This window comes from Cucurbita pepo, chromosome LG14, assembly GCF_002806865.2.
Source record: "Cucurbita pepo subsp. pepo cultivar mu-cu-16 chromosome LG14, ASM280686v2, whole genome shotgun sequence".
In the NCBI taxonomy this organism is placed as follows: domain Eukaryota; kingdom Viridiplantae; phylum Streptophyta; class Magnoliopsida; order Cucurbitales; family Cucurbitaceae; genus Cucurbita; species Cucurbita pepo.
Window position 1 is genome coordinate 6,481,643 of NC_036651.1, and position 19,555 is coordinate 6,501,197.

The following is a 19,555-nucleotide window of genomic DNA, read 5'->3' on the forward strand; positions in this document are numbered from 1 at the left end:
TTTATTTATTTATTTATTTATTTTTCCTTCTTTTAGGTATTTCCTCTTTTTTTTTTCTCTTTTTTCCTTCTTTTAGGTATTTCCTTTCTTTTTTTTCCTTAAATTTTGTTATCATTTAAATTCACATATATCATAAATTTTTCTCACCAAATATTTCCTTTCTTATTTACTTGTTAATTTTTTTTTAAACAGAATCTTTTCTTTCTCTATGTCTTGTATTTACTTCTTATTTTCCATTTTTTCCCTCTTATTTTTTTATGAATAGATATTAGCCTCAGTCATGGTTAATTTTCTATAACCTCATAACCAAAATCTAAATAAAATCTAAATAAATGGGCAGGTAACAAAAGATCTTATTCGGATTAATTAGATAAAGGAAAAGAAAATGGATAAATGAAAAAGAGATCTGAAATATGACTTACAGTAATAACAAAGCAAGATCTCTCTCCCATAATTAAATCTACTCTCCTTTCAAATCTGGTTGTTGGTATTTTTTTTTTATTGTGGAACCTCGCATGCATCCATTATTCTGATTTGGGTTTTTTTCACCCATGAGTTGGTTGAGGAGAGATAGTTGGGAGAGGGAGGGGTTAGTGAGGAGTAGTTTAGGGAAAATTATTATTTTAATTATTTAATTATTTAATTATATATATTTTTTTTGGTCTTTACATGGCTACATTTGTTTCGAGGTTGTCATTATGGTCTTTTAGGTCTCCCAGAGTAGTTTAGAGGGCTTGACATGGATTCATGTCTCCAGGTTTCTCAATTTTGACTACTTGAGTCTTGTTCAGTCGGAAGCAGGTCAGGAGCACTAGGGCTACACCCTATGATCGTCTTCGATGGTTCTCTAATGTGCTTGGACTACCGGAGGCATTGCATCCAAGGTATTGTCTAACCAAACTAACCCTCCCACCTTATTCTTATTCTATTTCCGCTATTTACTATAGGGAGAATCACACATTCAATCACTTGTGGTTATTGTACTGTAAATCATGCATATAGTCACAGATGCTCTACGGGATGATAACATCTATCAATTACTCGAAGTGAAGATATACAAATTTTCATCCTCTGGTTTAGCACAATTATGTACAAGCAATAGAAAAACAGTTTAGTTATACGACTAGCAAAGAGTGAATATTCTCATGCTTATCCAATCGTTCTAGACTTAGGTCATACCAAATCTATCTACCTAGGATTTGGTTTTAGTAGCATGTATGTATTACCAAGCGATCCCTACAAGTATTACTTTCTAGAATTTGTATAGTTACTTACTTAGATGACGAATACTTTCCCGAGCTAGCCTTTTTGCATGTTAGGAGCTCCAAAATAATAATAATAATAAAATAAAATAAAAACCAACTTTGTGAATGGAAAATTTTCCATAATTTTGGATTTTAATTATCATGTATTAAAAATAGAAATTTGATTTTTTTTTTTTTTTTNTGAACTTTCTAAAAAAAGTACAAACATAGTTGTATGTTAAAAATTTTTTGAATTGGAGACTAAATAAGGTTTTTTCATGCTGGGGAAGGATTATGATAAAATTAATAGTGTATTAGAAAATTAGTAAGGGAATTATTTTACAAGGATAAAATAGTAATTTTGGAGACTTCATTGATTTAAAACTTGAAATAAAAAAAAAATAATAATAAAAGGTAAAATGAAATAAAAGATAAAATTTAAATCGAAATAAAGTAAAAATATAAATTAAAGTTCAATTATAAGACCTTGTAATTCAAAATATTACTAACTAGAAAATGGGACTGAGATACAATTATAAAACAAAATACAAAATACTTTAAGATATACAAATAGACTAAGGGTCCAAAACTGTAACGGTACAAAAAGATTCCTAGTCGCCGAAAAACGCATGATTTCCTGTGCCTCGCATGAGATCTCACATCTTCAACCAACCCACGACCTAGACAAGAACTCCCATGCAACAACTCAATCACAAACAACCCACTTTCCTTCTAAGAACGTGTGAATACCAAGAGGGAGAGACAACAAACTAACCTTTTTTTCCTCAGACTACAATGCCAGTGAGATAGAAAGAGTCGATCCAACGCCTGTGATCGATGCCCCGAGTACACAAAAGGTAAGCCACTTGCGTTTCGTACTAATTCATCGTGTTTTGCCTTCGTGACCAGTGAGATTCGTGTAATGAAAAACTAAGATATCTGTTAGTGAAAGATTGAATTCTGAAGAGCAATAATGCTATATATATATATAGAGAATACAAAAAGATATTTAGAAAATCTACCTAAAAAATCGGGTAACAAACAGTAAACAAATTAAATCAAATCTAATCAAATCAAAAGTAAATCTAACTACTAATGGAGATTTAATTACATACTAAGCAATCTAAAAAAATCCATGATCTTTTAACACTCCTCTCAGTTTAGATGCTATGAACTCCAAGCTTTTTTCTCAACACCCATCTTGCTCCAATTATCTTTCTTTTTAGAGGTCGATCAACCAACTCCCAGATTTTGTTTTTCTCGATCACTGAAAGCTCCTCCTCTGATAGGTGCATCATCAACCAAAGCATCTTGTTGTTCATTTTCAGACTCTTTTAGTCATTCATCTTCAGACTCTTCTAACATGCACACAAAGATGCCAACTTCTCACTTTTTGTCAAGCTTATCACACTCGACCTGTGGAATGTAAATGAAGCAAAGACACCCAAATACTTTAACGAACCTTAAAGAAGGTTTGTAACCATACCAAGCTTCAAATGGTGTCGGGTCCTTCACAACTTTTGTTGAAATTCGATTTTGCAACCACATAATAGTGTTTGCTGCTTTTCCCCAAAAACGTTTTGGAAGATCCTTCTCATGAAGCATGCATCTCATCATCTCCATTATGAATTTATTCCTCCTTTCAGTGACGTCATTCTGTTGAGGAGTGTAAGGTGTTGTCAATTGATGTTCAATTCCAGGCTCTTCACAAAACCGGTTAAAAGTTTCTGAAGTGTACTCCTTGCTATTATTTGATCTTATAGTTTGAATCAAGCATGCACCTTCATTCTCAACTTTGGCTTTGAATTTCCAAAATAAACCCGCAACTTCTGACTTTTTATTCAGCAAGAATATCCAACACATTCTTGTTAGATCATTAATGTAACGACCCAAAAAAAAAAAAAAGAAAAAAAAAGGTAAATTATCACTCTCTCTCTCTCCATCTTCCCCAAATATCTCCACAACCCCTCTTACAAATGCAAAATGATCTGGAAAAAAAAAAGAACGAAACAAATAGAAAAGTTATCTTAAAAAGTAATGGGTAAGTTAGATCTCCTCTTCTTTTATCTTTTGCCAGAGATAGAAAAGTTATCTTAGCTCTCCTTTTCAATTATTTAGATTTTTGGATATCCGATGGAAAATCAAAATTGATTGAAAATTGGTTTGTGAATTGCATCTAAATTGAATCATCTTTAAAGAAAGAGAAAAAATCATAATGGATGGATGCATAGGCATTTTTACTGAGAAAAATTAAAATAGATAGTCATTTGGGAGAGAGTAGAAAACAGAATATATTGAAAACAGCTTCAGTTGATAATAGTTTTTAGGAAAGAGAAGAAAACATAATAGATTGAAAAATGAAAGAAAAGAAAATAGAATAAAAAATGGCTTCGATTAATGAGAATAGTTTTTAGAAAAGAGAAGAAAATAAAAAAAAAAAAAGATTGAAAATGGCTTGTGTTAATTGATATTCGAGAACAAAACAGAATTAATTGAATATTATTTTATAATTGCATAGTCATTCATATGAAAGAAAAAGAAGACAGCGAGAAGAGAAACAAAAGTGGTACGAGAGAGAGAAGAAAAATGGGAGATGTGAGAAATTATTATTATTTGTACCAAGAGAATATAATATTATAACAAACCATAGTTGGATTGAATGATTGAAGCACCATAAAATAATATTGACATATTTTCAATTTAAGTTTTACTACCCAACCAAAATTTAGAAACAATGAAAACGTGGAATTCGATTTTTACTGAGATCGTTTTAGAGGTGTATTTCACATTGTTAGTTGGATTATTAACAAAAATGTGAAATGCTAACGAAAGGTGACGAACGGTTCAATATGAAGCGAACTCTAGCAACCTTTGGAGCAGCTCTCGAGGAACGGGAGCTTACATTAATTAAATTAGGGAATACTTCGGCTAAGGCCAACCAGTTAAGTGACCTTACTATAGGATAGACTAAAAATTGTATGAGTTACGATGATGTATGAACTATGTCGTACGATGCAGTATATGAGTTATGATGATGTATGACTTATGATGATGTGTGAGTTACGATACTTGATGATGTGCTTAGTATATACATATATTGATGAATGTCGTGCTTGATATGTTTGATGCACTTTGTGGCAATATGATGAGTATGATGATTGCGTGACGTTTACCTTAATATGATGATGTTTTCCATATTGAGCATGTTATATGATGATGAGTGCCATATTGCATCATGTCGTTAGATCGACATAGGACACAACCCTAAGAGCGTAAAAATGGTATTAATATAAATATCCACGAGTATGTGTTACCTAGAGTAACAAAGAGATGAGACTAGAGGGTTGTGTCAGAAGAGACATTAACAAAGAGTCACATCACCACTCTTTTGAACTTCTCGAACAAAAAATAACTTGATGTTGAAATACTTAGTCTTTCCATGAAAAACTGGATTATTGGAGATTGCAATAGTAGCTTGGTTATCAACTAGTATCTCAGTGCTGTGTTTTTGCTCCAACGTTAGATCCACGAGAATTTTCCTTAACCAGAGAGCTTGATTTACTGCGGCTGTTGCAGCTATCAATTCTGCCTCAGCGGTGGATTGAGCTACAGTTTCTTGCTTTCTTGAGCACCAAGAGAACATGCCCGATCTGAGGCAAAAACAGTAACCAGATGTACTCTTCATGTCATCGATTGAGCCACCCCAATCACTGTCAGAGAAACCAATTAGCTTCATTTCCTTGTGCTTTAAGAACTTCACTCCATAATTCCAGGTCCCCTTGATGTATCTGATAACTCTCTTTGCAGCTTTCATGTGAGCATTGGGACAATGCATAAATCTGGAGAGAATACTTACAACATTTACGATATCAGGTCTGGTTGTTGTTAAGTACATCAGGCACCCTACCAAGCTCCGGAACTCAGCTTCAATAACTTGGGCAGAACCATCATCTTTGACCAGCTTCTCCTTTTGATTCATAGGAGTACTTATTGCTTTGCAATCCTCCATCTGAAATTTTTTTAGTATCTCTCCTTTGCATACTTTTTTTTTACAAATGAACACTTCATCTTGGGTTTGCTTGATCTCAATGCCAAAGAAATATGACATCAGACCAAGGTCTGTCATTTCGAAGATTTTTTTCATTTTTAATTTGAACTTGTTAATTTGGTTAGGATTGCTTCCTGTAATTAATAAGTCATCTACATAAAGAGAAATGACTAAAGTATTTGTACCTTCATGCTTGACATACCGTGTGAGTTCAGATTGACTTTTCTGAAAGCCAAGACCAACCAAATGATCATCAATTTTACTGTACCATGCTCGTAGAGCCTGTTTAAGACCGTATAAAGCCCTTCTCAGCAAGTAGACTTTATCTTCATTGCCTCTGCTAACAAAACCTTCAGGTTGCTCGACAAAAATTTCTTCTTGCAAGACTCCATTTAAGAATGCAGATTTAACATCTAACTGGAATACTTTCTAACTCTTTTGAGCAGCAAGAGCAAGCAACAATCTTACTGTATCAAGCCTGGCAACAGGTGCAAATGTTTCTGAATAGTCAACTCCAAAAACTTGTGCATATCCCTTCACAACAAGTCTTGCTTTGTATTTGTTAACTGAACCATCAGGATTTAGCTTTGTTCTGAATACCCATCTTACTCCAATTATCTTTCTGTTTAGAGGTCGATCAACCAACTTCCATGTTTTGTTTTTCTCGATCATCGAAAGCTCCTCCTGCATTGCAGCCATCCAATGTTGGCTGTTTTTTGCATCATGGAACCCTGCAGGCTCACAAATAGCTACNGTCCCTAAATCATGATTGCATGTGTTTGCATTTGCATGGCCCCTATAGTGGGGCAACTTACTGAGTATTCTTTGAAATACTCAGGCTGTGTGCCACATCATTTTTCAGGTAAAGGCAAGGTGCACTTGTACGGAGGACGGCGGCATCGCGAGTAGAGACTGTGGCACGTGCATAGGGTAGACTCATATTTAAATTCTTAGTTTTAAGTTAGAATAGGTTGTTTTGCATTCCATTGTTTTAAATTATTTTGTATTTGTTTTTATTTTCTCTAAATTTTAGTATTTTGTATTTAAACACATAAGACCATGGCTGTGTTTTCCAGAGAAGAAGTTGTTTTAAACGTTTTTGAAGTCTACGTTATAAATGATGTTCAGGTAAGAGTTATATTTCCGCTTTATAGATGAGCATGAGACGTTAGTGGCGACTTTAGATATGTAGAAATTTAGGGTCGTTACAGTTGGTATCAGAGCTCTAGGTTTTAGATTATGTAGCCTTTATAGCCTTTATTCTCAAACACTTTATAGCCTTTATCAAGTAACTGACCAACGCTTAATAGATTTTGATCAATTTTAGGTATAAATAAAACATCTGGAATAAATTTTGTACCTTCATAGCTTGTTGCAGCTACTGTGCCTTTTCCCTTGACTTCTAAGTGTTCACCATTGCCAATCCTCACTCTCTTGACTTCAGTGTCTCTTAATTCTTCAAAAGACTCCTTGTCATATGTCATGTGATTTGTGCACCCACTGTCAATCAACCAGCTCTCACTTGATTCTTTGCCTGAGGAAGAAGTGACCATAAACAATTGATCTTCTTCTTCTTCTTGACCAACTACCTGTGCATCTACTNTTTGCCTGAGAAACAGGTGGCCACAAACAATTGATCTTCTTCTTCCTCTTCTTGATCAACTACCTGAGCTTCATGTCGGGTCTTCTCCAGCACTTGTATGGTGGATGACCTTTCTTCTCACAATGGCGGCAAGGTGGATAGGATTTTTTGAAACCTCCTCCTTTTGTCTTCTGATAATTTACAGATGAATCTCCATACGTCGATTGGGTTTTGAAAATTTTCTTGTTTTTATACCTGCTGTTGTNTACAGATGGATCTCCATACGTCGATTGGGTTTTGAAAATTTTCTTGTTTTTATACCTGCTGTTGTCTTGATGCTTAACAGGTAAGGCATCTTCAATCACCCCTTCTTGCCTCATAGACCTCCTTTGCTCTTGTGCTTGTAAAGCATTCAAGAGCTCTGTAAGAGAAATCTTTGACAAGTCTTTGGTGTTCTCCAGAGTAGTAATGGTGGCTTCAAACTTCTTTGGGACAGTGACTAGCAGCTTTTCAACAATCCTTGAATCATTTAAAACAGAACCAAGCAATCTCACCTTGTTGGCAATGCTGAGAAGTCTGTCAGAGTACTCTTTCACCGACTCCGACTCCTTCATCTTCTGCAACTCGAAATCCCTAATCAAATTCAAGGCTTTCATTCCACAAATCCTCTCATCTCCTTCATATTCGGCCTTGAGATAATCCCAGATTTCCTTTGCTGTTTTGAGGGACATTATTCGCATGAAGATCATTTGAGATACAGCGGCAAATAGGCAAGCTTTCGCCTTTGATTTCCTTGTCTTCTTTTCCTTCTGTAATTTGATTTGTGCTACAGTAGGATTTGCTNATTCGCATGAACATCATTTGTGATACAGCGGCAAATAGGCAAGCTTTCAACTTTGATTTTCTTGTCTTCTTTTCCTTCTGTAATTTGATTTGTGTTATAGTAGGATTTGCTGGAAGCGGAGGAACCTCGTAATCCTCTTCTATTGCTTCCCAAAGATCCAAGGCCTCCAAATAAGTCTCCATACAAACTGCCCACATTTGATAATTGTCTCCATCGAAAACTGGTAGTGCAACAGCGGAAAAACTGGATTCTTCTCTCATATTGATCTCACATATCCCTTAAGAAGATAGCTCTGATACCAATTGTTAGTGAAAGACTGAGTTATTGAATGGTTGATGAGAAGATTGAATTATGATGAGCAAGAATGCTCTATACACAGAGAATACAAAAAGATATTTAGAAAATCTACCTAAACAAATCTGGTAACAAACCAGTAAACAAATCAAATCAAATCTAAACAAATCTAATCAAATCAAAAGTAAATCTAACTCCAAACGGAGATTTAATTAGATACTAACCGACAGCAATTTAAACAAATCCATGAACTTTAACAATATCAATGGATTTGCATTTGTAGGTACATAGAAGAGGTTGTGACGTAGAAAGTCATAGCAGATGGAAGTTGAACGAACGAGCAATGGAGAAGAAACTAAAAGGTTGTAGGAGGAGAGAGAAAAGTAGACTAAGGGGAATCGATCCACGGGTCTTGTCAGATCCAGATTCGGAGCATACTAGAACGCTCGAACCAGCAATCTGTCTGCAAGCCTCAGCCCAAGCACATTGTAGCAACCCAGATGATTTTGTTGTTATTTAAGGTAATTAAGGTCAATATGACCCATTTTCTTAGTTTTAAATTAAATTAAGTTATGAATTTGACTTTAATAAGGCAATTGAGGGAATATTTAAATAGGTGAAGACATAAAAGAGAGAAACAACTCAAAGGATGAAAGCAAACTAAGTTGAAAAGAGAACGTTGACAAAGGTCACTTGTATGAGTACAGATGTATACACTATGATGATGATTATCCACCATTATGACCCTCTTGAACTTGTTTTTTACCCTAATTAAGGTAATTGAGGTAAGTTTAATGTCGTATTTCACAAGTTTTAGTTGGAATTATATTAAAATTGTGAAATACTAACGAAAAGTGACGAATGATCTAATATGAAATGACAACCGGCCATAACTTGGAATGCTTTCGAGGAGTGGAAGCTAACGTAATAAAATTAGGGAGAACACCGGCTAAGGCCAACCAAGTAAGTGGCCCTACCGTTGTTAGGTTATAAATTGAATGTTGTATAGTGACACATGCTTGCGGTTTCACACATGTCATAAACCGTATATATAGACTGTTATGAAATAATACGTAACTGCAATGAGATGTGATTGTTATGTTGTATTCGATGGATTGATATGTTGTATGGTATGATATGTTATGATGTGATTTATTGAGTGCTTGGGATATGTTATGTGACTGTTATGATATATGATATGTGAGAATGTTTGCTTAATCCACCACATCTAAATGGTGTGAAAGTTATCTATTTATAACCAAATAAATCGCAAGGATATAGAAAGAGTAATAAATGGAAAGATACCTATGGTAAGAGATATTTACCTTATAATAAAATATCAAATCTGATATATATGGTTAACTATAATTTAGTACTAAATATCCTTCACACCCCCCGCAAGCTGAGCGTTGGATTTGAACGAACGTGAAACTTGGATCTGAAAAATTTAAACAGAGGTCGAGAAACACTTTTCGTGAAGAAGTCGACAACCTGGTTCGGAGGAGGTGTAGAAAAACACTTTCTTGGCCATCGAAAACTGCAGAGGGATGGTCGCTCAGCGGCGATGCTGCCTTGGCTTCGACGAGAATATGTCTAACCCATGAAGAGAGATCGTCGCTCAGCGACGATGCTGCCTTGGCTCTGGTGAGAATATGTCTATCCCAAAGGGGAAACCTAGAGCAAGGGACAAAAATAATGTTGAAGTCGGAAGAGTCGCCACAGTGGGCGAAGGACACAATTTCGGTGAGAAGGGTGGCGGCAACTTGGTTGGTGAAGATGCCAGTGCGGCGCCCAGATTCCAAAGGTAAATCTCTACAGAAGGTCAAAGGCTTACCGAGTTCCGTATATTTCTGAAGAGAAGGCTGATGAGGATCCTGAGATTAGGGTTTATGTGAAGGATGAAGGGTTGATTGAGAAGAAAATGAGAAAGGCTATGTTGGCCAAGGGGAAATCGGTTGTGTTGGAGAAGGTGAGGTTGTATGTACAGAGTATGGCGAAGGTTGATTTGGAGGTCAAATGGGTGGAGCTGAAGAGTAATCAATCGGCTCCACATGTGGCAGCCATGGACACTGCCTCTGCGGCGCCAAAGCCGACAGTGGTGGTGGGGAAGAACAATAGAGGATTCAAAAGCTATGAAAGAAAGGATCGGGGTTGTTAAACCGAAAGTACTCTCATAATATGAGAATATTTGTTAAAACCATTGCACAAATAGTGTGAAAGTTATTTATTTATAATCAAATAAACTATAAGTATATGGAAAGAGTAATAAATGGAAATAACACTAAATAGAAAGATTCCTATTGCAAGAAGACAAATATCTTATATGCACAATATGGTATAATAAAATATCAAATACGATATATATGGTAAACTATAATTTAGTACTAAATATTCTCAACAACATGATATATATGATATTTGCCTTATAATAAAATATCAAATATGATATATATGGTAAACTATAATTTAGTACTAAATATCCTCAACAATATGTTATATGCACGATATGGAATGTTATGTCTGAAAGCATGAAAATGTTATGATATGACTTATATGTTGCATACATGATATGATATGATTGACATGTAAAACGACAACTAACATGAAATATAACTCCGACATATGTATGAAAGTTATGATAAATGATACGATAAATATTATGAGAAATATTATGAAAAATATGCTAGCACGTTTGTACTAAGTATAAATAAAGGGGAAAGATATAGGGACCTCATGTATTATTGTGTGTTCATGCATCGAGGGACACCCCTATTCTTTCATGATATTACAAATGCGTACGCTACTAGGTAGGAAAACGATCATTATGTTTGACATAGTGCTGTCGTGTCGTGACGGTCGCTACTCCTAACGGGTGTCCAGCATCAACAGCTCCCAGAGTATGCTCGCCCGACTAGAAAGGTGCCCAAGAGGTGTGCGAACCGACTGGTGGGTTCATAATCACACGTGTAGGCAATGTGTAGGAAATTAATCACACATCCAAGTTGCTCGTTAGGATAGTCGCCATAAGAAAACAAACTGTTATGATAGGTCTCATGCATGCATTTTTATGTCGTTGCATCATAATCTCGATAAGGGGTCGACTACTAAGTATTTCTTAAAATACTTAAGCCACGTGCTACTCTATTTTTCAGGTAATGGCAAGGCGCATCTGTAAGGCTAACGTGGTATCGCAATCCTGAGACCGTGGCACATGCTTAGGATACATTTGTATTTGAATTTTAGTAGACTATTGGTTAGTATAGGTTAATTACATTTTCATTTAGTTGCGGTAGGTTAATTCAGGGCATTTCATTTTACTTCTATTGGTATTAGTTTTATTCAAAACTAAAGCATGCAATTTTAAGGTTGGTTTTATTATAAAGTATCAATAGAGTTTATTCTGCATTAAATGTTTATGAGCGACATTAGGTTAAGTAGAAAATTTAGGGTCGTTACGTAAAATCAATCGATACGAATATATAGACATATATACGATATAATTTTATTTACCCAATACAATATACTATGTTTAAAAATGGTTCGATAATTACCTAAATACTTGTATTAAATAGTGTCAAGAACATAGCTATACAGTACTAACTAGTGTTAAATAGAGTAACTTGAAGTGTGTTCCATACCCATTATTGTCCCTTGCTATTTTATAACTTGAGTTGAGAGGTCCGACAATGGATGCATACCCTTTGTTGAAATATCATGCTTCAATCAGCTTCTTGTATTTAAAATATTCACTTTTACATCTACGTCACACGTACCTATACAAGCATTTGATACAATGACTAGCTAGATAGATTTATTATCATTTTATGCTTAAAAACATGAGTTAAACATCAAGTTTATTTATTTATTTGTAATTTTTTAAAAAATATATATCAACTAAAATAAATGTTAATGGGTCTCTAAACTTTTCCATTTATATTTATTTTATTCTTAAACTTTAAAAATTATTTTAAACTTAAAATTCAACTTTGTCTGATAGATCATTGACACATTTGAGGTTTATTTAAAATTCACAAACTTACCGAACAATAAATTGAATGTTCAAAGTTCTATTAGACATAAAATTTAATTTTATATCTAATAGATCAATTAGTTTTTAAATATCTGAATATGTCTAAGACCGTGTTAGATACCAAATTAAACCAAATTAAATGTTCCAAATCTATTACATATTTTAAAACTTTTTTCAGCACAAAAAATTAAAGGTTTAAATACAATATTTTTTAAATGTCAAAGATATCTTAAACATAAGTTTAGGAACTATACTTTAATTTAACCAGATAAATAGATTTAAGTAATTTTGCTCTAAAAATATATGCGTTTATGTGTCTATTTAGTATTGGTAACAATGATTAATAAATGTGTCCAATTGTTTGTCTATTATGCTAACAAAATTGTCAAGTACGTGCTTAATACGTTAGTCAAATGAATACGTTTGTGTTTCTTAACATAAAAGAATTAAATAAAGGCTAAGAGATTTGATCTTAGGGATCAAATTTCGCCAACTTCACAACTTCCCTTCCATCTTGTTGAAACATGTTCGTATCCTTTGTCACTAAAGCTCTTTGATTCGGGCAAAATACCTATATTGATCCCAATTACCATAAAAGAGGTACCCAAATTACACAAATTATTACCAAAGTTGTAGAATGTCTAAGAATTTATAAGAGAAAAATAAGATTGACATGAGTCAAAGTTGCCAATATGGTAGATTCACCTAATCTTGAAAGGTTCCAAAGTGAATTCCACCATCATTCTCAACTCCACTAAAGTTCTATCTATGGTCAAGTTATTTGTAGTTTTAGTCCTTTATTTTTGTTGGATGATGGAAGTCCCACATCGACTAATTTAGGGACAACGACGACAACGACGACAGAAGTAAAGGAAGCAAAAGAGCAGAAGCAAAATAGCAAAAAGCAAAATAATTGCTCATTAGAGGTATATTCTTTTCACAACAACATAATAGAATTAAAAAGTATAAAAGTATAGTGCTTAAGGTTATGAGTCCAAGAAACCCTCCCCTCAAGTTGTTATTTCTACTCCACTTTGTTTTAGTGTAAGTACAACGATCAACGTCTATTGACCAATGTATATTACATCCTGAGTTTGCAGAGCAATATTATTACCAATGTATATTACATCCATATTATTACCAATGTATATTACATCTTGAGTTTGCAGAGCAATATTATTAGACTTGGCCAAATGACCGAAGAAGGAAGTAGAATGAAGTTAGTTGGCTCGTTTATCAAGATATTCGATAGAAACAGAGCCCTGTCGATGAATGTAATATCGTCACAAAACCGCCAGTATAAGATAAAAATAAAAGACGTTCAACATCTTCCAGACCTTTGCAAGCAAGAAAGAGAAGAAGAAATCGGTGAGTTAGGAGAAGAAGGAACCGAAGAACAAAGCTAAGAAAAACCATCGAACATAATTAAGAATAAATCGAAGGCCACTTCAATTAAGAGAGAGCAACCTACGAGTCAGTGTGGAGGCAAACCTAAAAAGAAACAAAATTCCAACAATAACAAGGTGAAATTCCTATGTAGAAGAGAGAAGCTAATATCCTCCTCTACATTTTACTTGAAGCCGTTCAAGGTAGGAAACTCGAGAAAACTATTATCATTAAACTGTGAAACTGAAAATAAAATTTCAATTATTGAGCTAAAACGAGCTAAACTCAACCCAACTCATGTGTTTCTTTCACTGCCTCCTTAATGTCACAAAAATTGGACTGCTAACACGATGCTTACCATCAGACCACACAAGTTTTCCAAAAACATACCCATCAGTTTGATTATTTGGCACCCTCCTCAACACAACTTTGAAATCCTTCTCTTCATCAGTTTTGGTGAACTTCAAAGTACTTGGGTCTACCGAAACTGAAACTCCTCGCGGTGCCTCAACTTGGGCAACATACGTACCTGGACTTCCCACATTTTTTACTCGTCTTTTGACCTCTACTACTTCTGATTTCAAATTATTCATCGAGATTGATGGGTAGTTCAAATCTGTTACTTTGAATGACTTTGAACAAAAAAATGAAGTATCATTAGTGAATAGTTTCATTAGTGTTTTATTGTAGCCATGAGCACATAGGAAGTTCAAGTAGTCTTGGGTGGAGAGGTCGTAAACAAGGCCAGGATCTGCTGCTTTGTTTGGTTGGACATGGCCGGCACCATAGGCCAAGGGGTTTACTTTCTCCTTTTCTTGGTTTAGTATTGGATTTAAGTCATTGGCTTTGGTTTCAGCTGCAAAACAAAACCATTAGCTTACGAGATTTAAGTCAAAATGAAAATCTCATAAATAATATATCTTAGTATTCATTATTTGGAAATACATTTGAGAAATTACTAGTTTAATTAGTCCACTAAAAACATTTCGTAATGGACCTGTGGTCATGATTGCAGATCTGATAGCTGCTGGGCTCCATTTTGGATAAAGGGTTTTAAGAAGGCCAACGATACCAGAAATATGGGGGCATGACATAGAAGTGCCTGATAATACAGTATATAGAATCCGACGTTTATCATAAGGTGAACCAGTTGGTGATGCTTCGTCAGAGAAAGCCGCTAGTATATTCACACCTGGTGCTGTTATATCAGGCTGGAAATTAAAAAGAAAAATGGAATACTTCAAATTTTGCAGTGGTTAGCCATTGACACATTCAACTTTATACTATAAAATTACTCAACACATATATCTCACAAACCTTGAGTATTGAGGGCTCAATTGGGTTAGGGCCTCTTGACGAGAATGAAGCCATAATTGGTGCTGGTTTGATTCCCAACTCAGTCTTCACGCGAGTTATGTAAGCTATTGGACTTCTGATTCAACCACAAAAAAACTTTACGTATAAGTTACAACTTTAAAGTATAATAAATTTTTAATGTTTTATGTTTAATAGATTCCTAATTCGTAAGTTCTTAGTATATGTTTATTAGATCATAAAGTTTAAAAGAGTTCGAGAATAATCGTGGAAGTTTATAGAATAAGATGGAGTAATTACTTAGTAGACTGGATGTATTGGTCGATTGATTTCCTATCGGTGTAGCTTATATGTGCAGCAGGAAGTAAGTGTGCAGCAGGCAAAAGTTCATCCCCAACATCCTCGTAATTAACAAGAATTATCCCAACCGCACCTGCTTGAGCAACCACATAACTTTTGGCCATAGGGTCGCCCACATTAACGCAAACTACAATTTTTCCTTTTACCTTTTTAGGATCAAGAGCTCCTTTCTCACATGTTTGGCTACAATATTACAATAAAATTTTGTTAATATTATATGGCTACCGTAAATTTATTGGATAGAAACATGTCGATTAAATTATATAAAACAATCTTAAATTTTAAAATAGATTTAAATAATGTTCTTACATCTTTAAAAATTTTATTTTAACCCTCCTCAAAAATTGTCAACGTAAAAATGGGAGAATATAACATAACATCATTTCTATGGTTTATTTCAACTCATTCAAGTGTTAATTTTAAAAATTAGGGCAGGATTGAAATGTATTCGAAATTTAATTTAAAGATATTTTTGTATAATTTAAATAAAAATATACTCACGCGTCGTTAAGAGAGGTATTGTTGAATTTTGCATCTAAAGAACGGATCAGCGGATAGAACTTCTTAGCTGGCAATATTTGATTAGAAAGACTTTCACCCTGATATTGACAATGAAAAATCATTTAAGACAACATGAACGTAGTACATAGAAATAAACTCAATCGACAAATATAGAGACACGTATACAAAAAAAAATTTATATGCCCAATGCAATTAACAATGTTTAAATATGGCTCGATTCTTACCTAAATATTTGTATAAATAGGATCGAGAACATGACTATATAGTACTAACAAGTGTCGGATAGAGTACCTTCAAGCGCGTCTTGTTTCCCAGCACCACGTAAGTGGTAAAAAGCCTGTCAATTGTGCTAGCTCCCACAGTTATCATCCATGGTGCGACATTTGAGACCATGGTTTCAGTTGGTCCTGAATTTCCAGCAGAACAAACAACAGTGATGCCATTCTTCACGGCATGGAAGGACATTATAGCTATCAGATCGTTAGAAAATTCAGTAGCATCTCCACCGAGTGAAACCGATAGAACATCAACTCCGTCACTAATGGCAGCTTCAAAGCCAGCTACAACATCGGCGATAAAACACGCACCATCCAACGTTTGAGGCCAACATACTCTATAGGCGGCAACAAGGGCTTTAGGGGAACCGCCTTTTGCAGTACCATAACCATTTCCAAAAATGCTTACTCCTTCAACGAAATTGCCTCCAGCTGTGGATAAGGTGTGTGTTCCATGCCCATCATGGTCCCTTGCTGTTTCAAGGGTTGAGTTGAGAGGTTTAGGTTCCACGATGGATATATATCCTTTGTTGAAATATCGTGCTCCAATCAGCTTCCTGCATTTAAAATCTTTAATTTCACATCTACGTCACACATATCAATACAAACATTTGACATAATGACTAGGATAGATCTATTATCATTTTCATATAGGAAAATTTGATGAGTTTATGCATTTGTATGCTTGAAAACATGTTAAATGAAAGTTTAGTACCTAAATTTTTTTTTCATTGTATTTTATATATATATATATAAACTAGAATTAGAGTCTAATAGTTCTATAAACTTTTAGTTTTGTATCATTTTTATTAAACTTTGAAAAGTATGTTATTAAATTTACAACTTTTCCAAAATCAGAAAATTTAATTTCTTGAAATTTCAATTTCTTGTTTAATAAATTATTGAAACATTTGACATTTATTTAAAATTCACGAACCTACGAGACAATAAATTAAATGTTTAGAGTGCTATTAGACATAAACTTTAATTTTATATCTAACCGATCAATTTGTTTTTAAACATATGAATATGTCTAAAGCCTATTAGACATGAAATTGAATGTTCCAAACCTATTATACTTCTTAAAAGTTTTTTACAAAGCAGAAATATAATACTTTTTAAAGTTCAAAGATATCTTAAACATAAGGGTGAAAGTTTAGGAACCGTACTTACAAATGTTAGATTAATATTCACTTTAACAACGATTATGTTCAAATGAAGGTGTCAAATACGTGGTTAATACATTAGTCAAATGAAGGTGTATGTATTTCTTAACATAAAAGAATTAAATAGAGGCGAAGTAACAATAAGAGGGACCTGTTGCAACGAAAGTTGGAGCCACCTTCACAACTTCCCTTCCATCTTTTTGGGATAGGTCCATATCCTTCATCACTAAAGCTCTTTGATTCTGGCCGAACACCTGTATTGATCCCAATTACAATAAGAAGATGTACTCAAATTAGTACAAACGCGACCAAATGTCCAAGAACTTATGAGAGGGAAACAAGTCCAACCTGAGTCAAGGTTGCCAATGATTGTAGATTCACCAAAACTTGAAAGGTTCCAAAGTGAGTTTGAAGGAACTCCACCATCATTCTCAACTCCAAGAAAGTTCCATGATCGGGTTGTGTGCAGTTTTAATCCTTTGTTTTCATATACTGATATCACATCAGGATGCTCTAAAAAAAAAAGAGAAAACACTATATTATTAAAATAGAAAAACTAGGTGGGCTTTGTAACAAAGTTTTGGAAACTAAATATCGAGTATGACTTATGATAGCCATCGTCATAGATATGGATGAATCATTTTACTTGCTACATCTTCTGCAACATCTTGATCAAGAACAGCGGCAAAGCCATTGATATTTCTATTGTATGAGTAAAAGATTGCTTCCTTAGCTGCTTCATTGCTGTACTTGGAAACAAAAACATAAGAGCGTAAATGAATAGTGAGAGTTCAACAAATCTACACTACATGTTTTGATACTAAAAGATTCACCTTCCTAACACGGATCCAAGTAGATTGTAGTGAGTTTGTGTTGCAAGTTGTTGATCAAGAGCAGAAGGATTCAAGCCATGTGAATGTGATCCCAAGTAAACAATATACGACTGCACCAACATAAACAAAACATTTCAACGTCTAAATCCCGATTGATATAAACATTAAAAAGCATTTATAAGTGATGATTGAGTAACCTTCTTGGCTGCAATGGTGGATGTTTGCAAAAGAGCAAAAAGAAAGAAGGGAAGAAGTAAAGGAGGAAGATTGAAGGCCTCCATTTCTTTTTCTCTCAAAATAATTGTTTCGTTAAAATGTTATGTTACTCTCACTTCCTTAGTGCCTTTTTATAATGTTGATCAATGTTTTATGATTGGACTCATTTTGGGTTTCATTTTTATGTATAGAAAGTGATGAAGAAATCTTCCATTTGAAGAGAACAGAGAAGATTATAACTCCAAATGGGAGAAATTCAAGTGATGAAGAAATCTTCCATTTGAAGAGAACAGAGAAGATTATAACTCCAAATGGGAGAAATTCATGGTATTTTAAAGAAATCAGTTTGGTAAGGAAATGAAAATGATTTAATAACACACCCTCCACCAAAAAGGTAGAATCCAAGTAAGAAATATATTAGACTTGAGTAGAAAATTAAGATGATATAGTTGTTAGACCAATCCAATTAATCCTAGGAGGTCGAAACTCTTCTCGACCTTCTATCGAGTACTCAGTTTTCCATACTTTCAATTTGACCCGTGCAAACAAGATACACCACCGTAATGAGACTGTTAGTCGAGCCTTTTGTGTAGTTAGAAACCATTTATTGTGCGACTCTAGGCATCTTGACTTGATAAATCTTTAAAGGGTTTTCAAATTGTTCGAAGGAACTTACTTCCCAAAATGATCTTTCTACGTCTATAAATAAATGTTTGATTATGAAGAATACTTGTCACAACTCGAGTTTTAAGGCTACGAAACCCAGATCGAGAATAAAATGATGAAAGTGAAGATGGACTGACGCTCCAAAACATTCCCCTCTGTGACCGCATAACTCTCGAATACTCATCTATCGATTTGCAAGTTGCAAATACTTGAAAAAGGAAGGAGAAAAAGGGTGTGTATAAAAATATACCCAATAAGCAACTTATTTGTAGGCTCTCATTGCATCCTTGATTTAATAGGAGACCATAGGCTTTACTCTCCGCTCTAGGTGAAGAATTGTTGTTCACAGACTTGAGTAACTAGTTTAGCCTACAGAGTAGTACTCAGTATCTATGGTTTAGGTACTACCTTAAAGAACTCTCTCTATTAGGTGGGGCAACATGGTGAGTGCTAGCTACTCGTCATCCATGGGAGGTTAGATGGCAACTCATGTAGTTGCTCGAGATTAGGGGGAGCAACCCCAATATGTGCCAGTTCATTGACGACCCACATGATCAATGCCTACCCATAGGAAAAATCCATCATGCAAGCTAATCCAAGCGAACTATCTAGTTACACAACCTTCACCAACCTTACGCCTAGCTCAACAATATCGTACCAAAGTGAAATGGGAAGTAGAAGTTCTACAGACATTGTACCGACTACTATGGGCCTAGGTGGCTACATTTGTTTTGAGGTTGTCATGATGGTCTTTTAGGTCTCCCAGAGTAGTTTA

The 19,555-nt window shown here is 34.6% G+C and overlaps 1 protein-coding gene across 1 annotated transcript; it reads right to left on the reverse strand.

Moving 5' to 3' along the window:
• Positions 1 to 13,632: 13,632 nt before the first annotated feature.
• On the reverse strand, positions 13,633 to 18,190 carry LOC111810829 (subtilisin-like protease SBT5.3). Its single transcript, XM_023697636.1, has 11 exons — positions 18,096 to 18,190; positions 17,899 to 18,008; positions 17,712 to 17,809; positions 17,414 to 17,578; positions 17,217 to 17,319; positions 15,916 to 16,456; positions 15,604 to 15,701; positions 15,043 to 15,285; positions 14,746 to 14,860; positions 14,426 to 14,639; positions 13,633 to 14,284 (listed from the first exon to the last, which is right to left on the reverse strand). Exons 1-11 carry the CDS (start codon positions 18,177 to 18,179, stop codon positions 13,737 to 13,739), a joined length of 2,319 nt encoding a protein of 772 aa, XP_023553404.1. The 5' UTR covers positions 18,180 to 18,190; the 3' UTR covers positions 13,633 to 13,736.
• Between the last annotated feature and the right edge of the window lie 1,365 nt (positions 18,191 to 19,555).